Below are 25,635 nucleotides of genomic sequence, written 5' to 3' on the forward strand. Positions count from 1 at the left end.
GATAGGAGTAGAGGGGCATCTCAACATATACAGGCACCGTGGAAAGTGCTAAAACACAGGATTGATATGCCGGCACTACATGATGTCTGGAGGGAAGTCAGGGGCAGGGCGAAGGGGTACACTTATTATTCTCATGTCCACTCCGCCCTATCCAGAATAGATTACGTGTGGGTCTCCACGAGATTGCTGGGGAGGGTTCATGAGGTAGAGCTGGGCACCATATCATAGTCGTATCATGTCCCATTAAAGATAGGGAGAGATGCGATGTATAGGAGGGGAGGTGTGTAGAAAAGGGGGTTCCTGACTGACTTTTTACATGACCACATTCTCACCGAGTCAATTAGGGACCGAATAGATACGTATTTTGCAGAGAATGCGATGTGAGACATGGGCCCAGAGTCAGTATGGGATGCATTTAAAGCCGTACTGAGGGGAGAGCTGAGAGTTCTAAAAGCCACAAGGGAGAAGCAAGAGGGCAATTAAAAAAAGATTTGGAGAACCGCATAGTAGAAATAATGCAGAAACTTGCAAAATGCCTGATTAGAGCTCTACAAAGAGCACTAAAACATACTCACGGTCAGCTAGATTTTCTCCGCACAAAAACGATCCGAGAAAGCCCTGTTCTTCACACAACAACAGTATTATATAGGGGAAAACAAAGCAGACAGTATGCTAGGAAGGCAACTGAAAAGAAAAATGACAGCAAGAGATTGGGCATAGTCACGGGAAATGAAGCAATTTTAGCGATCTTTGTTTGTTTGTTTGTTTGTTTGTTTGTTTATTTTATTTGTATAGTGCTCCAGACCCAGGGGTATATGGGCGCTCAAGGTTATGGTTACAGGCATAGGTGAATACATTGGTACAGTTGGCAACAATTATACAATTTAAGAAATACAGTTAATGCAGATAGCAAGCAGACAGTGTGAGAGGTTGTTAATAATAATAGGAGCTATAGAAGCTAGTAATGGCAAATACAATGGTGAGTGAGTGCTAGTGTAGGAATGAGGTATCCCGAAGGATCCACAGTAGTGTTGGTTATTTGTTTAATAGCCAAGTGATGACCTGGGTTCTGAAAGGTTGAAAGGAGGAGATGGAGTTGAGTACTACTACGCTAAATTATACTCCACGGACAGCCAGATGGGGATATGCAGGAAGCATACTTAAGCACGATCCCACGACCCAAAATGTCTAGCTTAGAAAGAGAGGAATTGGAAAGGGAGATCCAAGAAACAGAGGTTTTGGAGGCTATCAAGGCACTACCCGTAGAGGTCACATTTGGCCTCCGGATTTGGTCCTTCTAGTTAGCAGTTCCACTAAACAGAGCAGCTGGTCCTTCAAGGTCCCTCATTGTGTTGGAGAGCTACAACTGCAAGAGCGGTGTCTCGTCTCAGAAGCTGAGAGTCTGCAGAGTCCCAAGTCAGAGCTCAGGACGGCGACCAGTGCAACCTCACAACTGCAAGCCTTTACCGAATCAAACAACAACCTCCACAGGTGACAGTCAGGCTTCCTCCCTTCCTTCAGTACAGAGACTGCTCTCGTGGACCTCCAATCCCATCTCTTAAAAATCATGGATGAAGGGAAAGCCAGGAAGTTGATCCTATTGGGTCTCTCAGCGGCTTTCAACCTTGTCGGCCACAAGCGTCTCTTACTGTGTCTAAAGGATCAAGGCCACTGTTCTAAAAATGTGGTGGACTGGTTTCAGTCCTTTCTCGCTAACCGAGAGTCAAAAATTCTATGGGGTTCAGCCTCCTCCCCAGCCTCACTAATCGATTGCAGTATCCCACAGGGCGCCTCCATCTCACCCTTACTATTCAATCTTTATTTAAGGTCTTGCTGCTCGCTTTTGGAGGATGGAGCTCCTTATTTTCGGTTCACCCCACGCTCAAGCTAAACGTGGTCCTTCTTATAACAACTTCTACATACAAGATAACAAAATTGAGACCCACAAGAAAGTAAAAACTAATAGAGGCCTCCCTCAACTCAGACGGCCAACTAAATTACCTCTGGCTAAATTGTAATTACTACCTAAGGCTTAACTACTACCTAAGGCTTCTCCAGTGTATTCGCCCCTACCTCAGCGAAAAGAATTTTGTGACAATAGCTCGGGCCACCATATTGACCAGATTGGACTATTGTAATGCCCTGTTATGCGGGGCCTCCAAAACAAACATCCAGGCCTGTCAAATCGTTCAGAACGAAGCTGTTCCTGTAGTCAAGAATGTTCCTAGAAGATCCAACATCTCCAAATCGAGGAGAGAACTCAGTTGGCTCCCCGTGCAAGAACGCATTCTTTTTAAGATGGGCCCGCTGGTGCACCACTGCCTCTATGGCCTGTCACCAGAATACATCAACGCCTTGGTACCTCCGTACCAACCAACAAGAAATCTACGATCCTCTACTCTAACCCATACTCAGGGACCTAAATACACACGATACAGGAGTCTTGGTAGATCGTTTCCAGTTGGAGCAACCTCCTTTTTGGAATGCTTTACCACCCACTATCAGACTCATGTCAAACCGGAAGCTTTTCAGGAACATTTAGAAAACTCACCTATTCAAGTGAACTCCTTGATAACTGATACTTTACCTCTGATACGCCACTGTCCCATCCTTTTTGTCGTCTACTTGGGTTCTTGTTGCGTCCGATGCCTGTGGGCTTTTGGTGCATTATAAACATATAAATAATTATATATAAAAAAGTGAAGAGTCCCAGGAGGGAGCTGGTCAGTCCACAGGGTTGTTCCTGGGACACTTGTGAAGGCTTCCAAGGGTGGAATTCTCGTGAAGGGGCTAGGGCTGGTTGTGCCTACAGGTCCACAGGCTGAAGCACCATGAAGGCCTTCAGGAGGTCAGAGCAAAGGAGCTGGGCTTCGCCGGGACTTTGCCTGAGGCAGACTGGTTGGCTGTAAAGACGATCCACGGGTCACCACCAAGATGCTTCTTTTTGAAGGGGCCTTGACTCTTTGAAGAATGGCTGCCGGAGTTTGCCTTTTATCCACATTTCTCCAATGGTAAGGATCTGCGCCATTCAAACTGGCAGGGGCTGTCCAATCATGGACAGCCTGCGGTTACCACATCTGCACAGCAAAAGAGACACTTTGACCAGGGCGTGCACTGGGAACATAGAGTCCAAACCCCAGTATCCAGCCGCCAACACATACCATTAGGTTGCATTGCTTGGGAAAGGGCTTTCCTTATAGGTCATACCTGGCCTTGAGAAGGCAAGAAGAAGGCCAAAGTACAAGACTGAAAAGGGGCACAGAGAAAATGAGTGCGGAGTATAGGGTTCTTAAAATGGCATCCGAGAAAATGCAAAGGTGGTTGTGGCATAAATAGAAACCATGGTAGATATATATCCTCTGCAGTAGCTCTTTTTGGACACATCATGCAAGGAAAATACCTTTAAAATAAAGGATACATAGTACCCTTGCCGCCCCTCATTGTAAGGTGATTTGTGCAGCTTACAAAACAACAAGGAATCTCTTAATGGGGACGGGGCCCCCTGCACTGAGAGCCATATCAACTGATCAGTGCTGACAAAATGGATCAGCTCAGCAAGGTAAGTACATCAAAAAGGCTTTACTTACCTTGAAACGTTAGTCTGGTGGCTGCCCTGGTGTCCCTGGTGTGCCAACTCAATGACCTGGAGGGCCTTACACTGTGGTACCACTATCCGGTCCCCTCGGAGTAATAGCCCCGACTCCACAAACGCCAGGCAAAAGACATCAAGAGAGAGACAATGGGGCAAGGGAGGAGGCAGGCAAAAACATCAAGAGAGAGAGAATGGAGCACGAGAGGTGGCAAGCAAAAGACGTCAAGAGAGAGACAATGGGGCAGGGGAGGAGGCAGGCAACATACATTGAGAGAGAGAGAATGGAGCTCGAGAGGTGGCAAGCAAAAGACATCTTTTTTTTTATTTATTAAGTGTATTTGGTTTATTACAAACCTTTCACAATCAGTAAAACATTTCATTTTGCAAAGAGATCTGTCACAACAAAATCAACATCGAGCAAATACAAGGTAGCGGTCAAAGTAGAAAAAAACTAGAAAGTCCAGAGTAGGCTAAACTAAGTCTAAGAGACCGTTAACATTCAAGTTGGCCACTTAAAATAAGTTTTGTCTCTCAGAAAAGTAATAAAGATAAAATTGAATTAATAATTCACAATAAAATGTACATCTACACTACACAACGCGTCCTTTTGACCATTCAATTCACGATTTACGATGTGTTTCCTTCATCGATATGGTCTAGCCTTTTAAGGGTGTTTTCTAGAAATTTGACCGTTGCGAAATTTATTTTTGGAGATTGGCAAGCGTAAATTTTACTCCACCATTTCTCTGCATCTAGGCCACATAAGTCAGTGATATTACTAGTTAGGTACAAATTTCGCAGGTCTCTCAGTTCTGTGCAAAATAACACTAAGTGATTTAATGATTCTTCACTTCTTTTGCACAATCTGCACTTTGTGCATATTTTTTCTTTAGTATATCTTGCCTTTGTTGTTTTGTTTTGCAAAGTATTCAATCTGAAGCGTAATAACAGATCTCTTTGTTTGGGATTTGGAAACTTTCTCAGATAGTCTGGTATGATAGTCATCACCCCACAATTGGATTTCAGGAGTGTGTGGGTTTTTGACCGAGCTCTTTCCATTTCAGTGTTCGACCAGTCCTCAGCCCAAAGCGCTCTTTTTACAGCTGTTGGGTTTTCTGCTAATGTTTGGGTTTTGAGGGCAAATTCTGTCAGAGTTTGTTCATTTTCTCGTTTCCAGTCTTCTACCACTTTTTCTTCATAGTTGTTGGATTTCCCAAGTAATTCAAATTGGGGAGGCATCAGGTTACTCATTGTTTTTCTATACAACATCAGTTTATTGTAGCGGATGTGTATATATAACGATGTTAAGCCCAGTTCGTGTCGAATTACCGTCATTGGAGTTGCTTTCGGTATCGGTAAGATGTTTTTCCAAAACAGACCTTCTAACGTGGTCCAAAACTTCTCTGGGATATTCATACAAGTTTCTGCTCCGTATATCAACGTTGGAATTACTTTGAGCCTGTAAAATGTTATCACTGGTCGAAGGGAAAATGTGCCATATCTTTTATTGATGATGATAGCTTGGGCTGTTAGCTGTTTTGTTTTTACCTTTAGCATCCTTTTCTAGGTCTCTTCATTTTTTATTCCACTTACTTGTATTCCCAGATACCTCATTTCATCACATGGTTTTATCCAGGTTTCGTTAACTTTCCATTCTTCATTTTTAGTCTTTTTCCATCTTTTATCACCGAATATTAATATTTCGGTTTTATCTGCATTTATTTCTAGATCATTGTTTTCTATATATTTTTCAACCTGATTTAAAGCTCTTTGTAGACCAATTTGTGCGTGATCTAAAATTATCAGGTTGTCTGCATAGAGCAGATGATTGACCTGTCTGCAGTTTAATCTAGGTTGAAAAGTCCTACTGTTTCCGAGGCAGTATTGTAAGTCTTCGATGTAAAAGCAGAACAAAATAGCTGCTAACGGGCATCCTTGTTTAAGGCCTTTTGTTGTTTTTATATTCTTGGATAGATTACCGCCTTGATCTAATTTAACTCTTATTGAGGTTTTGGCGTACAGTTCTTTGATGGCTTTCAAGAGATCTGTAGGGCAACCTTTAGAGGCCAGTTTTTCCCAAAGACAGCTTCTTTCCATGCTATCAAATGCTTGCCGTAAATCAATGCTGGCTATATACAGTTTTTGTTTATTTGTATAGGCTCTTCTTTTCATCAATCCAAGAATCAGGAGATTTAAATTACATCCCACATTTTCAACAAAGCCTGATTGTCTTTTGTCATATGTATTTGAATCCTTGATCCACATTTTCAATTGTTTTAACAAGAGAGTGGCGAAGATTTTCCCAACACAATCTAGTAGGGCAATTAGCTGATAGTTTTTAGGGTCCATCCTGTTGCCTTTTTTGAATATTGGGACGATGATGGCCGACTTCCATGATTTTGGTATTTGACCCTGTTTCACAATTCTCTTAAAGAGTCTTTCGCAGAAAATTGCCCATTTTTCTGGGTCTTCTTTTAACACTGCATTCGATAAACCATCAGGCCCTGGGGCTCTTGAAGAGCTTGCTCTCAAAATTAGGGACTTTATCTCCTCCTTATCGAAATGAATTTCCCAGGGACATGATTTTTCTTCTTTAGTGTTATTTTCCATATCCGATGTTTCTGTCTCATTGAACAATTTTGCAAAGTGCTCTATCCAAACATTTTCTGATATTGGATTCATGAGCGCTGCTGATGATTGTTTGTCATTTAGCAGGTCCCATAATGTCCTGCTATTTGCGTTAGATATTGCTTTCTGCATGACTTCTGCATCTTGTTGTAACAATTGTGATTTATGGGCTTTCTGCCAGTTTTTGTATTTTTGTTTTCTCTTTTGAAACATTTCTTTCGTACCTTTGTTCTTTCCATTTTTTAATGCACGTAGATCTTTTCTTAGTAGTCTCTTTCCTATCACTACTACTGGATCATATACATGTAATTTTTTGGTTCTTGATTTTGTGTATTTTCCAGAGCTTTGTCTAAATATCTGTAGTGATGTATCATATTCTACAGACATTTTTTCTTTAGATTGCCACTTTTCTAGATTTTCTAGTACAGTATCAAAGTCACTTTTTTTCAACCTTAAACGATTTAGGCCATGTTCTAGCTCTATTTTTACATCCCATATTTGCTTTATTCGGGTTTCCCAATGTGAAAATTCAGCGATAATTGGTTCGTGATCGCTGTAGTTTGAAGGTGATATCCTGAAACTTTGAGTTTTCGCTAATAATCGTTCACACACAAACATGTAATCAAGTGTATTGCTCACATTGCCATTTGACCAGGTCTTTGCTGGCGGTATATCTCCCTTCGTATTACCATTTAATCTGTGCAATCTCCTTGCTTCCATTTCTTCATTCTATACTTTCCCACGTTTGCATTTTTGATCATTTTTTTGATTTGTGTCGCTTTGAGTTACTTTATTTACTTCGAAACAATCTGCATTGAGGTCGCCACAGATGATGATATTTAGTTCTTTGTATGCTTCTATTTTTTCATCCAAACATTCCATTATTTGGTCTATGAAGCATTCACTTTCGATGTTTAAGGGATTCCAGTAGACATTCAATATTAACATTGTTTGCTTGACTTTTGGAGCTTCCAGCTGGAATTGTATGACTGTTGCCTGTATGTACGGGTTAATGTTCATAGATTCGATCACTTTTATTCCTGACCCGTTTTTAATTAGTGTTAAAAGACCTGCAGATGGTCTTCCAAGCGCGCTTCCTTTGGCTGGATTACATAGCACGATGAATCCTTCCTTAAATGGGGCAATTTTTAGCCAGGATTCTTGTATGCATATTATGTCTAGCTCATTTAAGGATGGATTAAAATCATTAAAGAGATGGCGACATCAAGACATCAAGAGAGAGAGAATGGAGCAGGGGAGGTGGCAAGCAACATACATTTAGAGAGAGAGAATGGAGCTGGGGAGGAAGCAGGCAACATACATTGAGAGAGAGCAAGAATGGGGGAGGGGAGAAGGCAGGCAAATTCATCAAGAGAGATAGAATGGAGCACGAAAGGTGACAAGCAAACGACATCAAGAGAGAGAAAATGGAGCAGGGGAGGTGGCAAGCAAAATACATTGAGAGAGAGAATGGAACAGGGGAGGTCAGGCAAAAGACAATGAGCGAGAGAATGGATCAGGGGAGGAGGCAGGCAAAACATCCAAAGAGAGTGGATCAGGGGAGGAGGCAGGCAAAAGACATTGAGAGAGACATAATGGGCATGGGTAGAAGGCAGGAAAAAGACATTGAAAGAGAGAGAGAATGGAGCAGGGGAGGAGACAGGCAAAAGACATCGAGAGAGAGAGAATAGAGCTGGGGAGGCCAGAGATAGAAAGGAAGGAAGAAGTGGCAAGAAAAAGGGAGTGGCAGCCTCTAAGACCTAAGTATGTGTAAAGTGCTGGTGGAACGGCAAAGGTTAGTGCTGGAGATTTGAAATGGTGACCCAAGCCCAAGGCCCGCAATGGAGGGATTAGATGCATAAGACCAAACTGGAGGAGAAAGTTAGAAGGTCTCTGCGGTCTAACCATTTGTGCATTGCCCGACGCCAGACCCCATTCATAAGAGGTAAGGGTATTGGGTGGGAGTCACTGGTAGACAAGTCAAGGAGTATCAAAGCAGGACCAAGACGACCTCAGCAGTGGCCAAGAAAGACACAGAGCGTAGAAAGAAACACTGAGTTATGGTTGGAGTCAACTAGTCCTGAGCTAGGGAAGAGAGGGAAGGATTGAGGGACATGATTCAAAAGGAAGTGAAGAGTCTGGTGAGATACAGAGTGTTTGCTCTACTGTCCTTTACCCAAATGCCATTGATTCACTCAAGCCTGATTCCTTGTTTAACCAAAAATAAAACACATGTTGAGCCCTCCACTGGTCTCGAGTCCCCTGTTGATCACTCAGTGGTGACAGTGGTCCGTGCTTTTCATCGGGGCAGTCAGGCTGTCTCTGTATGCTTAAATGTGCAGAGGTTCTTGTTGCTGTCTGAGTTATGTGGCTGTTGGGTTATATCTCTGCACAGGTTCATGGGAAGACCTTAATTTCCTGAGGGAGAGCACTGATGGCCTGGAACATGTCCCTTCTTCATCCTGCCTCCACAATGACGACATGGCACGGATTCTACTGGACGCACAGCTGGAATCTGAGAAAAACGGCTCAGGAAGAGAATCTCACTGTGAAAGGTAAGGTAAACCTGACTGAGAATGCTCAGTGTGATTGTTTCTCTCTGGCCACCGGATGTTAGCAGGGAGGCCAGAGGTGCGCTGTGCATGCCGCACACAGGGAATGCACAGTGCTATCAAAACAGGACCACACACATTCAGATTGTACTCGACTCTGCCCGTTTCCGGACAGCACCGCTTTTTTATTAATTCTCTATCTCTCCCTCGTCATGTGAGGCGGGTTCCCCCTCACTCACGTGACTTGGGCAGGTGCAGACACCACATACCTCTCAAACTTGGATCTCTTGAATACAATCTGTCAACTCACTTGGAATTGTCCATGAGTCTTTCTCGACCTGGAAGGGTCCTGGCATCTCTGCGTCTATTGTGGTACACTCCACGTAGGACATACCCCCGCAGTCGGGTTGATAGGCGAGGCTTCTCACGTAGTCCATAAGGGTTGTTGGTTCTTTTCTCATGTTCGCCTTCTTCTCAGCTTTCGCTTGCTTCCTCATTGAAGTGAGGCGGTGTCAGAGCCTCATTCTGCAAGGGTGTGTTATCATCTCTCCCAGGTCATTCCTCAGCCGGATTCCGTGACCCAGCTCTTTCTTGTGTGTGTGGGGGTTGTTCCTTCCAAAGTCTTGGTGGAACCTTGCAGAAGTGGGATATGTTGCATGTTACTACCTCCTGCCCTCTAGTGGCTGTTATAAAGCTGTGGTCAGAGCTGAGCACTGATCATGGGCACAACACGTATGACAGAGTAATTTTCTACGGGGTGTCCGGTTTCTCACTTGCACAGTGTTGCCAACCTGGAGTTCTCGGGGTTGTGCTCCACGAGTATGGCTCTCCTTTTCATTCCGTTTCTCACGTGCCTGTTCAATGAGTGGCATGTATGGTTCAGGGGCTACCCAGTTCAAGTGTAGCAGCAGTTCCGCTTGAATGGGTACTCCAAACATCAGTGGAGACGGGCTGACTCGTGTAGATGTGTGCGGGGTCTGCCTGTGTGACCTGAGAAATTGATACACAGCAGGCAGCCATAGTTGCTGTTGGTCTTTTGTCATCCTTATTGTCTTATTAAGTGACCCCATGAATCTTTCAGCGTCTCCGTTCACTTGCGGCCAACATGGGGTAATCTTCTGGTGGTCTATGTTAAGGCTTTTCAAAAACTGCTGTAGCTCGCACCTTGTAAAAGGTAGTCCATTGTCGCTCTTCATTTTACGTGGTATCCCATGTGTGGCAAAAACCTTTTCCAGAGACGTTAGGACTGATAGGGCGTCTGTTGCCTTCATCTGTTTGACTTCCGGGTATCTGCTGAATTTGTCTATTAGGGGGAATAGGTAGCCTTCTCCAGCTATGGTGCAGAAGTCTATGCTGACTGACTCCCATCTTGTGTTGCTTCTGGGCGTATTTGCAATGGGTTCTGGCACCATTTGTCTCCTTGAGGATTGGCACGCTGCAAAGGACTCTGCTGCTTGACATGGTTTTGGTAATCATAAAACAAGCAGGAGTTTAAAAGACTGAGTGGAGACATCACATATAGCACAATCTAGTGCCACTGATTGGCGACTGCATATACATAGGCCTGCTCCATAGGAGATGCCAGGCTAAAATTGGTTAGTTCCTTCGCAGTCGGTCAGGCTCCATGTGGGTCCGCTGGGTTCATCTTGTTATCTGGGGAAGGTCGGGTCGCTCATTGATACTTTTAAACTAGCGCACTAAACCTCCTACTACATCACTGTGGCATGCACCTGGGTGTACCTGGGTGGCTCAGAAACTAGTGCCAGGGAGAAGGGAGGATGAAATACAGTCACACTGACCCACACATTCTGGGATTCATTGATACCGCTCTTCTTGCAATCAATGTCTCCACCCTGGGTTTTGATCGATAATTTATCCCTCCCTGTACCTTGTGTTACAAAGGATGCGGTTTATGATGGGGGGTGGATGAGGGTGAAACAGATGTGCATGCTTAGATCTTTTATGGTCATTTGATTTGTGTTAGGACGGGGGTTGCCAACTCATCAGGGAATGCAGAGGTGTGGGGGTCGGGTCAGTGGTGTGGGGCATGCTCTGTGCTGGCTGGTTGGGGGTTAGAGGCCTATTGGCAGCTTAGTGGTGATGAATGGGCACTACGCGCAGCCTGGTGTTCTCTCACGCTCTTGCAGGGTGCATTCCTCTGAAAGATACTAAATATTTGCAACAACGAATGGGCATTGGGGAAGTGGACGTCCATGGGAACTGGCAGCGCAGTTTCATTTTGCCTTAATGATGTTGGACCTGGTGAAATCTTACCATGGAGCTCGACTGGTGCAGTGCAGTCATGCAAGCCTGTGATTTCGTCATAACTACAAAATAGCGCTCCTTTCTATGTGTCTCCTAATGCCATGCATCTGCTGTTCGCACTATATTATTTTCGCACCGAGTTTCATAGTGCGGTTCTCTCCCCCCTTATACACTTCACTATCTCATAGGGGATTCACCCCACCTGAAAGCATTTAGAAGGGTGGGATAAACTCATTTTCATCCCAACAGTCTTTAGAATGCCATGGTGTCCTTCGTGTGACAAAAGCAGGGCCCTATCTTCTAGCACCTCTGGCAGGACGATACAGTGCCCCTTTCGTACAACCCCTTCTTCCGACACTGTCAGTTCATGTCTGATGCCGAACAAGACCTGTAGTTTCTCTTGTGCTGCCGTAGTGTCGATGGGCTACCACTGATAAGAAGTTTTTCTAGTCCCCAGACTGTATGGCGTGCTTTGTGTGCTGGAGGCAGAAATCTGCTTCAGTCATTTTGGCTAATTCTTGTACTGTAATTGCCTTTGGACGGGCAGCGGCTACCACACGGCACATGTGTTTCTCTGTTTCTTTGGCATATTTTTTCTCTTGAGGGGTAGCTGGTCATGGGTGGCAGAACAGATAATATGCAGGGTTGTTCACCCCCGCTCGATATATTACCTCAATGTTGAATGGTTGTTACTGCAGCATCCACTTCTCTAGGCATGTTGGAGGGTGTGGGGCCAAGTTTTTGAAGATTGGTATTAGGGGTTTATGGTCTGTGAATATCTTTGCCGGTTGGCCTAGGAGGTAGACTTGGAAATTGCGGCACCCCCACAGAATGGCCAGCGCTTCCTTTTCTATGTGTGCATCATTTTGTTCAGTCTTAGTGAGTGCCTGGCTGGCAAAAGCCACTGGGAATACGGTACCCTCTCTGTTGATTTTTGTAAACACAGCCCTTAGTCCCATGGGGCTCCCATCAACCAGCATTTCAGTGGCATGGTTGGTGTCAGACAACACCATCCTGGTAGTGCTTGACAGGGAGTCCTTGATCTGTTCGAACACATGCTGGTGTTGTTTGGACCATTCCCACAGTGATTCCTTTTGGGTAAGCTTCCTTAAGGAGGCTGCAATGGTAGCTAGGTCTGGGATGAATCTGGCACAGTATGTAGCCATTCTCATGAAGCTCCTGATCTACAATGCCAATGTGGTGGCTTCGGCTACCTTGATGTCTGCTACCTTGGCGGGGCTGGCGATACTCCTTCCGCATTGAAAACATAGCCAAAGAAGTTCAGTTTGCTCTTGCCAAATTCACACTACTCAGCTTGTAAAATGAGGCCAGACTGCTCTAAGCATTTTAGGACTGCCGCTAGCCAGTGGTGGTGTTCTGCCATGGTTGATCCATACACCAGAATGTCATTGCTGATGTTTGTGGTGCCTCCCAGGCCATGCAGGACTTTCCGGAATTCAGTTTTGGAAGACCTCGGCAGCTCTGGATATCCCAAAGTTCAGTCTTCAGTATCTCCTGAGGTCTGGGTGGGATGAAAATGTTGATATAGTGTGATTCTTGGGCCAGAGATAGCCTGAGCGTAAGTCTAATTTGCTGCTAATCCTCACCCCTGTCAGGTCTACAATCATCTACATTGGAAACTAAATTCACAGCAAGAGGTTATGACCCCACATTGATTACCAACGTAGCAGGAAAAGTCAGAAACATAAATCGAGATACTCTGCTGGTACCCAAACCAGCTAATTCTGGGGAACCATTGGTATATGTCACTACATATTTAGTGCAAAGCATGAAAATCAAGAGAGCTATAAAAAAGCATTGGCCAATGCTGCAATTGGACCCACATCAACAGCCTCTTTTTCCGATTTTCCGACATTCGCATACAGAAACAGTAAATCACTATGTAAGAGCTTAGTGAAAGCCGAGGTTCCCTCACCTGGCACATCGACTCAATTCAAGGGCACGATCCCGTGCCACAACTGCCAGCACTGCAGCAACATCATTAAGGGCAACTTCATCTCACACACCCACTCTGGGAAACCCATACTATTAGGACACTCATGCACCTGTGATGCCCAGAATGTAGTATATGCACTCAAATGTCCATGTGGACTCCATTACATGGGGATGACAACTAGGAAGGCAAAAACAAGATGGACCGAACACAAGTCCAACATTTGCACTAATAGTCAGAAATCTCCAGTTGCAGTCCATTTTGTTGAAGCCACCCCATACTGTTGCACAGTTAAAATGTGTTATCCTAGAGCAAGTAACAGCAGGTAGCAGAGGGGGAGATGTGCAACGTAAACTGTCACAACAGGAAATCCTATGGATTGAACTTTTGGACTCATTGAGCCCCCGAGGCATGAACACTGGGTTTGATTTAATGTGTTTTGTGTGAGATTCCAATATATAGCCATTGTGTTTTGCATTTTCAAATTGATCTATGCACTCTTTTTTAACCATTGTCCACTTAACTTGCTCGATTCATTGTTCAGATTGTGTGTTTGACTTTTCTCTGTACCTGACTCAAGCTTCACTGCTGAGCGGAAATTGCCTTTTGGCCCTGTGACACTATGAATGTGGATAACTGACATGTATACGGTTAACACGGTTAGGTTGGATTGCTGAAGTGCTTCTGTGAAATAGTTCACTTATGTACCATCTGATTCAATAGGTTAGAAAACCTGTCACCACCCTATTGCAGCATTTGCGCGACCTTTCAGAAACCCCACCTTTACGATTACTCAAGATTGGTGCGTCATGGGGCACCCGCGGATTCTGTCGAACCGCGGTAGAGCCCCAATGCGCACCACCCATAACTCACCTACTTAGTGCCTTGTTGGATATTCACATACGATACCTTAGGAACCAGAACTGCTACGTGGACGGTAGAGCACTAAGGGTGCCGCTGTAGGCAAATGCGAGATCTATAGAACAAGCGTTATGCTTGTTTACATGTAGAGTTATCTCCATGACAACGACGCTCTCACTGAGAGCCCACACCAAGATGGCCGTCGCCCCGACCGCCCCGTACGCAAACGGGAGGTTGCCGGGACAAATTAGAATGCTGTTCTCAGTCACGCCGCGCTCATTGCAGTGGTCGGTGCGGTTTGAGAAGCTCCGTGAGTAGGTGAGTGTCCCGAGCATTAGCAAGTCACAATGTGGTTAGATACAGTGAAGGAATGTGCGCTCTGCAATATGGGGAGGCACAAGTTGAATAATGGTCAAATACCTCATCCTTGACTTTATGCCGATGACCAGGCACTTACTGGACTTTGGTCCTGTGCTGTATGGTCTGTGAATATCACAAAATGGAGGAGTGGGTGCACTTACCAAACTACGGCTATCTCCATGAGGATTCCCATGAACAATATACTTAGTTTATTTACTCTTTCTAGGGTTTCTGCCGACCGTGCTATGCCGCCTCCCAGTGACCACTACTAGAAGACTGGGTGAGTGTACGGATACCATTAATATTACGCTACTCATTGTTTAGCAGCTTTTGAATAGATCAGAAGGTACTTACTTTGCTTATTTCATATTTTATTTTGGATAGGTCGAAATTTGGACCTCACCAGCCCCCTGGGAGAGGTTAGTGGCATTTGCCTCCCTTTTCCGTTTTGTTCAGTTTCACCATACTTTAAGCTAAAACTAAAATATATGTCCATTTGAATTCTCAACAGGAACAGAATTAAGGAAATTTTCCCCAACATTAAGCTTACCTTGGATAGGAACAGTGAAGCCCCCACCCTGAAGATGGATCTTTGATCCGAAACGCGTCGGTTATTTGTTAAATTTACAAAGGGCTTCCCTGGTGGGAGTTGGCCATCCCATGAGACAGATGTATCTAATGATCTTTGTGAACACCTAAATAATTGTTTATTTACTGTCATGTTCATTTCACATTAGAAGTGTTATGTACATGGACAATCAGATTGGAAATTTGATATTGTTTAAGGTTGGAGAATTAAAATGAAATGATTCTCTGGATATTGATTTGTATGCTGGATCTATTGAAATACACATTGTTTATTGAAAGACTTGTTGAAAATTGTATGGAATAACCACTCTAATTTAGAAGCAGAATGTATGAATTTATTTCCACAAATCAGAGCCCCTAGGGGCTACATTTTTATTAGAAAGCTAACAAATTAACATTGGAACCTTAGTTCCATTAGGAGTGCATTGAGGCTTACTGGCTAGCAATACACAGTTCTGGTTTTGGTCTACAATCAACTCATCGATTGTTTGGGTCATGTGTCGTTCACATCCGATGGCTACATTGAGTAGCCGTATGTCAATGCAGATCCTGACTGCGTTTGATTGTCCTTGTTTTTGAGCCACGACCATGGGGGATATCCATAATGTCGGTCCTGACTTCTTTTCGGTTATTCTTTGGGTCTCCAACTTTTCTTGTTCTTTTTCTTTGGGTTCAACCCTTAGATCAATGTGTAGTTTGACTGTTCTTCCTCAAAGGTATCCTATGGCCTGGAATACTTTGTTGTATTTTGCCAGAAGGTTGTTGATGTCAGGTGTGTTGATGTTGAATACGAATTGCACCAGCCTCAGCTTTTCGGCTGTCCGACAGCTCAGAATTGTTTCCAGCCCTGCATCCACCACATAGATCCTGGCTCGGCATGTGGTAACATTGTGTGTTAGGTCTGAGCAGAATGAGCCTGTCACTGGTAGAGGCTTTTTGCACCTGTATGCAAATAGCTGCACTTTCCTGTCTCTGAGTCAGGGCAGTGGTTTGATTTTCTTGAACTTCAAAAGATGCATGACCTTCACCATCGCCCCAGTATCAATTACAGCTATGGTTGGGGGCCAGTTGGCTAAGATGATGCAGGAGGGTCATCTGGACTCCTTCCCTCTGGGTCAATTTTTCCGGGAGTTGATGGTGGATATCATATGGACATGTTTTCCTTTCTTCTTCGACCAGCCCCGTTGTCATTTTCCTGGGGATGCTTCTTCTTCTGATGTGGCATCAGTGTCACTGCTACTGGGTGACCTTCTCATCGTGGCTTTGACCCTCGACTTGCCCCTCTCTTTATGCCTGGGGATTGGTGCCTCTGGTTGTTCACTTCCCTTTCGAGGGGGTGGAATAAGGCAGACTGCGCAAAATGATTCAGTCTATTGCACTTGCGACAGGTGACCACTAACACTAGGCAAGGTTCCCCCCGAAGCCAGGGTCCTCCGCACCACTTGCATGAGTCCTGGCATCTGTCCCAGTGTTGTATTGGCGGGTTGTTTCTTATCTGGTCTCCCTCTAACTTCTGCTATTTCTTCATCCTTCCGGACGTTGTTTAGTGGAAGCCGTTGCATGCCATCTTCCATGATTGCAACCTGGTCGTCGGTGTGTTCTCACAGTCTGCCCATAGCTGGGATGTAGTCTAGGGGAACGTTCCTTTCTGAGAGTACCGCCCTGCAAAGTTTGTCCGAGGAGATTCCATTGATAATCTGTAGACAGACAGCAAACTCTTCATCTGGGAATTTGCATCCCAGCGCCTATTCCCTGAGGCGCGCGTAGAAGTTGTCAATGTTTTAATTTGCTCTTTGATGGGCCATGCAGAAATGGAACCTCTCCTAATCAGAGTTCAACTCAGTGTTGAAATTGTTGTTCAGCGCTGCCTTTGCTGTGTCATAATCATCTACTGCGCCTTTGTTGGGCAGACAGTCTGAGTTTTGTTTAGTTTAGTTTATTCATTTGTATTGCGCACCCGACCCGAGGGTATGAGGGCGCAGGAGCAACAAGGTTATTCACAGCTTGGTTACAGGTTACAGTGCAGTACAATAATTACAGTGGGGACAATGGTTGAAACAGTCACGATAAAAGCAGTAGTTTGCAAATTTACAAAGATACATATTTACATAGTTTGCAGCGGTGAGGTAGGTTGAATAGTCAATTAGCAGTCATTGTTCTTTATCCAATGGATATAGTTGCGTCTAAAGTGTGTGTAGGTTTGGGGTGTCCTTGGAGTGGGTGGCAAGGAGTTCCAATGTTGGGCTGTTTTCACCTGGAAGCTGTTACCACCCGTTTTGGTGCGTTTGAACCTAGGAACTGTGAGCAGATTTGCATTGGAAGTTCTAGTAGGTCTATTAGAAGTGTATTTACTTATTCTGTCGACTAAGTAGCGGGGGGCAGCGTTGTTGAGGCATTTGTGTGTTAGTGAGGCTACTTTGAGCAGGATTTTATCTGTAGTGTTGAGCCAATTATGGGATCTCCTAATGTTAGAGATGTGTTCTCTCTTGGGGATGCTAAGCGCTGGTCTGAGAGCATTGTTTTGTAGCGTCTGTATTTTGTTAGTAACCTGTTTGCTGGCTCCTACGTAAAGGGCATTACAGTAGTCCAGTTTTGATAATACAAGGGCTCTGGCTAACGTGATACAACTCTGGGTGGATAGGAAGGGTTTGGCTGCTCTATAAGCATACATGTGTAGGCCGTAGAGGATGCCATGGAGCTAACCTGTTTGTGGAAGGAGAGGGAGGAGTCAATGTAAATTCCTAATGTTTTCACTTCCTTGGCTACCTTGATCGGGTTCCCGTCTATAATGAAGCTGGTGTAGTTGAGGTCCAATTTGGTTAGGTTAGAGGTGGAGCCCAGGATGATGAGTTCAGTCTTGTTATCATTCAGGCATAGACTGTGAGAAGCCATCCATGCCTGGATGATGAGGTACACCTTGTTCACCAAGACCAAATCATGGTTGTAATCTCCCGTCAACGGGATGAGGATCTGGGTATCATCGGCATAATTAGTGTAGGTGATACCCAGACCATCGAGATCATCAAACAAGGGCTTTGTGAATACGTTGTACAGTGTAGGGGAGACGCATGAACCCTGGGGGACTCCACATGTGATGGGTATGGGGTCGGCAGCAGCTGTGGTGGAGGAGACACCCATGGATCTGTTGCTGAGAAATTACTCGATTCAGCCAATAGCTTCTTGAGAGAAGTGGGCACCTGAGTCCAAGTGGTTGCATAAGATTTTGTGATCAACTAGATCGAATGCCACAGAGAGGTCTAGGAGAAGCAGTAAAGCAGTTTTCCCATTGTCTGGCAAGGTGTCAATTTGAGCATTCAGGTCGATAAGGGCCGTTTCTGTCCCGTGTTGAGGTCTGAAGCCTGATTGCCGAATACCCAGGAGATGGTTTATTTCAAGGTATTTTTGTATTTGTTGGTAAGCTGTCTTGTCTAGTATCTTGAGCAGGAATGGGACAGTTGTAATGGGTCTGTAGTTGGTGGGAAAGGAGGGATCAAGAAATGGTTTTTCGAGAAGGGGGTGGACCCATGACTCTTTGAGGTTACTGGGGACGGTACCTGAGGAGAAGGAGGCGTTAATGAGTCTGGTAATGAATGGTGAGAGGTCTCTTGCTGCATCTTTAATGATTTGTGAGGGGCAAAGGTCGCTCTGACGGTTAGATGGTTTTAGGCTGAGAATGATGTTTTCCACTTCAAGTGTGGAGACTTTGGAGAAGCTGAAGCGGGTGGGGTTGGGTTGAGGTTGTTGGGGTGTGGTGAGCGGGGCATTATTAGTGGAGTTAGTTATGGATTCTTTCTTGTTTTTAATTTTAGTTTGTAGGCCTGTGACTTTATTGGACAGGGCATTTTGGACACTAGTGCACCATTGTTTGTCCTTCACACAGGTGTCTGGAATTAGCACAGGTGTTTCTAGCTCTTTAATGATCGTAAACAGTTCTTTGGTGCTGGAGTGGGATTGTGCTATTCTCTGGTTGTAGGACTCTTGTTTGGCAGCTATGATTTCTTTTTTGTAATTGGACGTTATTTTATTGAGCATCATCTTGTTATGGTCTGTGGGAGATTGTATCCAGGCTTGTTCCTTTTTGTGTTTTTTTAATCTAAGAGCTTTAAGGTGACTAGAAAACCAATGGTTGAGGTGCTTTTTCGGTTTACATTTTCTTAGTTTTAACGGTGCAATAGAGCCTAAGGCTGTGCGCATGATTTTGTTATAGCCTTCTATAAGGTCATAGGGTTTGGAGGTAGCAGGGAGTTGGTTTAGCGTCAGGAGGATGAGGGGGATCAGTTTTTCTACTGTGATATTTTTCTTACTTCTCGTGGGGATGGCTGAGGCTATTACATTATTGGTGATGGGGCTCGAAGCTTCGAGGGTAAAGGAGAGGACATGGTGGTCAGACCATGGTTGAGGGGAGTTATCAGTGATGGAGGCCGCGCAGTTATAATCTGCTAGCGCGCCTAATGTTAAGTAATAGCAGGGTGCCCAGTTTCTTTGCTCCTGTGATGTCCCTGGCTTGCATGTTCAGTTCAAATTGTTGTAGTTAGATTTCCCAGCGTAAGGCTGCTCCTGTGGCATAAGGATCAAACAGTCTCATGCATGTCCCATACATGGCATCCGGTCCTGGTTTTGGCCCTTCAACTTTTACAGAGCTACCCCTAGAGCCTCTGCTGTTTCCTCTCTAGTTGGGCTGCTTTGTGGGCTCGCCATGAGTTCTGGTGTGTGTGTGTCCTTAATGCGCTTGCTGTGCAATGCTCAAGGGTTCAGTGGCCTAATAGTTGATGATCAGGTGTCACTCCTCCGGTTCTCACCTTGTGTAAGGCTGCTTATTATTTACTTTCTTTATACTGTAGTACTGGGCGTAGCCACCAGTGGTGCCTCGTTGATCCGGATGAGCCGGTCACTTCAGCGTGGAGCGGTCGATTTTGCATGCGAACTGGAGAACACAGGGGTTCGGAATACCTTTGTCGCCAATGTGATGGTTTATCTCTAGCCTTCGGATGTTAGAGAGGCCAGAGGTGCGCTGGCCACGCCGTGCACAGGGAAAGTGGATCGCCAACAAGATACGACCACACACGTTCAGATTGTACTCGGCTCTGCCCGTTTTGGGTCATAACGTGACCCAAATCTCTCCCTCATCACGTGAGGCGGGCTTCCCTTAACTCATGACTTGGGCACGTGTGGACACCACACTCAGATATAGGACAAGAATGACAACCCTGGACTCTGAGGTAAAACACTCCCAATTATCGAACTATCTGACTGGTGGACACAGTTATCAACGGAGCAGGTTTGCAACGGGTGATATCAGACTGCACCCAGATTATGGAGTTACACCTCAGGGAGCATAACAGGGGTAAAACGTGTTCATACTCATTACTTCCCACCCCGAGTCTGAAACTCTATTATCACTTCCAGGTCAACAAAAACAACCCCTAAAAAAAGGGTAACTGAGGTCCAGAAGCAAAAGTGCTATCTTCACCACTTTTCAAGTCCAAAAACCACTAGTCCAGAGCCTGTGCGCGCCTAACTCCCATCCTGTGACACTAACCCCATGCACTTTAAAACTTACATGATCTGCCAGGAAATGGTAGCTTCCTGGGCGTTTTGCAGGAAATGGCTCTCCAAGGGCCTGGTGCCTGCTGGCACCATATGGCCATGGTAAAGAGCAGGATGCCGCCCCCATCTCGCAGGCTAACTCGGAAATGGTAAATGGAGCCAACCCTGTATGGGAACATGAGCGGGGTGTGTAGCATCCCCTACAGGATATACCCACCGACTGCAGTTATGATTCAAGAAGAGATGGGTTAACAACGTGCCTATCGGAAACCCCCCCTGCGACTCGGATGATTGAAAGCAGTAGATACCCCCACTTGTGACCTATGGGAAACCCCACCTGCGACTCGGATGATTGAAAGCAGTAGATAACCCCCACTTGTGAATAATAAACCAAACCGGAAGTAGCACTCTGAGCCAAGGAACACATTTAACATTAGTCTGGTGTGATGCTTCATTCATGCTTAGTACAACATTTCCTAACTAACATACCTTCCAGGTTAAGCCAACACTGGAAATACAACCCATGTTATCGTGTTCTCTCTCAACCCCCAAAGTCCACTGCAAAGGTTCCTGTGTACAGGTGGCACAGCAGTACAAGTCACACACTTCCTGCGTATGCTGGATGCCGACAGAACACATCCTGTCCTGCGCAGAAGGTTACAGGGAGACTTGAGAATGAGCTGGCAGCCATATGAAATAGGAAGAGTTGTATAATTCCTGGCTGCAGGTCATGTCAGAGGGCAAGTATATGGACAGGGCTCATGTTGAAACAGTTTTAGTGTCAAAGGGGAAAACAGGAAAAAGGGAACCTGATACCAATGGCGGAGAGGAAGGTGTTTGGAAACATGCTTTCCTGTGGGTCACACATGTGAAGCATGTGAAGGGCAGATTGGTCATGGAGAGTTAATGGGGGTAGCAATACTGACTTTTGTCATAGACTGGTAGTTCTTCTACAGGGTTGGCTATCACAGTGTCCTCTCTTGGGGCACCCCTGTGCCATTGGGCAGAGGGTCCCCAGGGAAATTAACAGAATGGGCACTGCTCAACCAGGAGCGGGTGATGCCGGTGTTAGGACCTTCAGGATCTTGCTCCCACAGTCATCCACTGGGTTGGCTTGGCTCCTGCTTCACCCTGAAGGCTTGCGGCAGACCTTTTGATGCCGGCCCCTCATTGGAAGGCCCGGATACCACAGATCGTGCCCAATCCAGGCAAGTAGGTGGGAAGAGCCCTGAATTGCTGAAGCTGGGCTGTGTTTCATCCTTTACGGTCCAGTAGTGGTGCCGCTCGGGAGGTAGTACATCCAGCGAGGATACAGAAAGGGCAGATTGGGTAGGGGAAGCACTCCCCAGAGGGCCTTCATTCACTTGGGGTCATCTTTTAGTTCATGTCAACTCTAGGCCTCATTCCAAGTTTGGAGGTGGCCATGGCGCTATTTGCGCCATGGCTGCCTCCAAAACCGGGTCCGACTCCGACCTGGTTCAATGGGGACTTATCGGTCCATTCCGACCCCGGAGGGACCGGTAAGTCCCCATTGAAACAGGCAATCCCCATGGGAATGGGGAGGGAGCTAATAACGATACCGCAAAACCAGGCGCCCATAACGGGACCCGCTAAAGGACCTCGGAATAGGGCGCAAAGGGATTACCGGCACTGATGTCCTTAACGGTGCCCGGTATCCCTTTGCGCCCAGGTCGTAATGAGGCCCTCTGTGTCTTTGCATCACTCACTGGTCTCCGAAGCTGTTTGTTTCCTGTGCATTCAGTGTGCAGTTCTCCCCCATCTTCATGCAGGGACCACAGAGGAGTCCAGGAGCCAGCTTTTCAAAGGGCAGGAATTTCACAGCTCAAGGAATGAGAGCCCCAGACTTGGTCTTTCTCTGGTAGACGCTCAGCCGTTACCCAAGCAGTGGTTTTCCATTAGTGGGTTTCTGGATGGTTTCTGGATCAGGCACATCTGGTCCTCAGGATCTTAGTTATTTCAGGATTCATCCATAGGCGAAGCAAGTGAGCGGTCCCTCCACATGTATGTTGAATTGGGGAAGGAATTCAGGCGAAATCACACGTATGCAGCATTTCAAACATTCTGCTGGCCATCCAGCCAGTGGGGCCCCTTCCTCCCAGTGTTTTCTTTTTCAGTTGTCAATTCAGGTTTAAATCCCAGATACCATACAGAAACTGACCATAGCTGTCCCCTTCTCACTAAAACAGGCAGTAGACATTACCATATATGGCAATATCCGTATTCCATGTACTCACTTGTGGGAACAAAGTCTGGCACTTGGACTCTGTGTTGGATTGTGCATGGTATTCCAGGTAGAGGCACCCCCAGACTGTCCACCAAAAGATATAGCATAGATATAGCATAGATACAGGAGCATCCACTATAATGATGAGTTATTTATAGAGCACTTTCGCCAAAGTGCTTTACATAGAACATATTTGCATACAATACCATCCAACCAAAGTTGGTACTCAGTTACCTCGGAAGGCTGAGTTGGCCTTGCCGGGATTTGAACCCACAGATCACACACAGATTGCAGTGTGAGCGTTCAACCCGCTGAGCTATCTTACCGGCTTGCACTATATTTGTTGAGGAGTGCCCTAGTATAACTGGTTCTTCACACTTTTTTAATACGAATGCCACAGGGCTAGAATGCTTATTTATATAAATAGGAAGCATTTTGGGTTCCTAGGTAGCACCATGTTCATTTAAAATGAGATTAATCTTTAATCACTTGAGCCGTCACATTGGATGTTATGCACCTGAGAGTACTTCTCAAAAGAGTGCGAGTTATTCACTGAGAAGTTCACTTAGTTCATTACGATAGGATCAGTACTCTTGATGCACTGGCACGGCACATACAAGAGTATGCCTTTTGTTTGTGTTAGGGACTCCTGGTCTGCGAGGGGAGACTTTGATGTTCTGAAGGGCTGCCAGCAACCAGTGCAAGCCGCACATGAGGAGGTTCCTCTAAGCCAGGGGTGCACAACTGATTTTGACATAGGGCCGAAAGTACCCTACATGATGGCTATAGTGGGCCGAAAAGTAAATGTGGGTGGGGAGGTTGGCGTGGCGTGGCAGGAGGCTTTTTCAACCCCTAATTTTTATTAAACACTATGCCCCATGGCTCCCACCACTCATGCAAACACTATGCCCCAAGGCCCCCACCCCTCAAGCAAACACTATGCCCCATGGCCCCCACTCCCCAACCAAACACTATGCCCCATGGCCCCCACCCCTCATGCAAACACTATGCCCCAAGACACCCCCCTCAAGCAAACACTTTGCCCCATGACACCCTCCCTCAAGCAAACACTATGTCCAATGACACCCACCCCTCATGCAAACACTATGCCCCAAGACACCCACCCCTCATGCAAACACTATGCCCCATGGCCCCCACTCCCCAACCAAACACTATGCCCCATGGCCCCCACCCCTCATGCAAACACTAGGCCCCAAGACACCCACCCCTCATGCAAACACTGTGCCCCATGACAGCCACCCCTCATGCAAACACTATGCCCCAAGACACCCACCTCTCATGCAAACACTATGCCCCAAGACACCCACCCCTCAAGCAAACACTATTCCCCATGCTACCAAGCATGCACCATGCATACATACTCATACAGACCCCAACGCCCCCACCCCTGCATACAAACCCACAAGCATACATCATGCACCCATACAGACCCGAACCCCCACACCCAACTCAGCACACAAACCCACAAGCATACACCATGCACCCATACAGACTCGAACCCCCCACCCCCAACTCAGCCCACAAACTCACAAGCATACACCATGCACCCACACAGACTCGAACCCCCCACCCTCAACTCAGCACACAAACCCACAAGCATAGACCATGCACCCATACAGACCCGAACCCCCCCAACCCCAACTCAGCACACAAACTCACAAGTATACACCATGCACCCATACAGACCCGAACCCCCCACCCCCAACTCAGCACACAAACCCACAAGCATACATCATGCACCCATACAGAACCAAACCCCCCACCCCCAACTCAGCACACAAACCCACAAGCATACACCATGCACCCATACAGACCTGAACCCCCCACCACCAACTCAGAACACAAACCCACAGGCATACACCATGCACCCATACAGACCCGAACCCCCCCACCCCCAACTCAGCACACAAACTCACAAGCATACACCATGCACCCATACAGACCCGAACCCCCACCCCCAACTCAGCACACAAACCCACAAGCATACACCATGCACCCATACAGTCCCGAACCCCCCACCCCCAACTCAGCACACAAACCCACAAGCATACACCATCCACCCATACAGACCCGAACCCCCACCCCCAACTCAGCACACAAACCCACAAGCATACACCATGCACCCATACAGACCCAAACCCCCCACCCCCAACTCAGCACACAAACTCACAAGCATACACCATGCACCCATACAGACCCCACCCCCAACTCACCATACAAACTCACAAGTATACACCATGCACCCATACAGGCCCGAACCCCCACCCCCAACTCAGCACACAAACCCACAAGCATACACCATGCACCCATACAGGCCCGAACCCCCCACCCCCAACTCAGCACACAAACCCACAAGCATACACCACGCACCCATACAGACTCGAACCCCCCCACCCCCAACTCAGCACACAAATTCACAAGCATAAACCATGCACCCATACAGACCCCACCCCCAACTCACCATACAAACTCACATGCATACACCATACATCCATACAGACCTGAACCCCCCACCCCCCAACTCACCAAACAAACTCACAAGCATGCACGCATACAGACCCGGACCCCCCACCCCACATCTCAACATACACTTCACTTGCACACAAACACATTCAGGCAGACCCGACACACACCCCACTCCCGCAGCTCAACACACACTGCACTTGCACACCAACACATTCAAGCAGACCTGACAGACACCCAACCCCCACATCTCAACATACACTGAACTTGCACACAAACACATTCAGGCAGACCAGACCCCCATACCACCTCCGCATCTCAACACACACTGCACTTGCACACAAATACATTCAAGCAGACCCGACACACACCCCACCCCCGCATCTCAACATACACTGATCTTGCACACAAACCCATTCAGGCAGACCCCCCCCCCCGCATCTCAACACACAATCCACTTGCACACAATCACATTCAGGCAGACCCGACACACACCCCACCCCCGCATCTCAACATACACTGAACTTGCACACAAACACATTCAGGCAGACCCGACACA

The 25,635-nt window shown here is 46.3% G+C and overlaps 1 protein-coding gene across 1 annotated transcript in view; it reads left to right on the forward strand.

Moving 5' to 3' along the window:
* Positions 1-25,635, forward strand: part of LOC138516899 (BCL2/adenovirus E1B 19 kDa protein-interacting protein 3-like) — a 164,059-nt gene that overhangs the window by 51,800 nt on the left and 86,624 nt on the right. The window contains exon 2 of the mRNA XM_069632353.1: positions 8,616-8,775. Coding sequence (XP_069488454.1) covers positions 8,616-8,775 — 160 coding nt within the window. The remainder of the gene's footprint in view (positions 1-8,615; positions 8,776-25,635) is intronic.

The sequence above is a fragment of the Ambystoma mexicanum genome, chromosome 6q, assembly GCF_040938575.1.
Source record: "Ambystoma mexicanum isolate Mex_15411 chromosome 6q, UKY_AmexF1_1, whole genome shotgun sequence".
Classification (NCBI taxonomy): Eukaryota; Metazoa; Chordata; class Amphibia; order Caudata; family Ambystomatidae; genus Ambystoma; species Ambystoma mexicanum.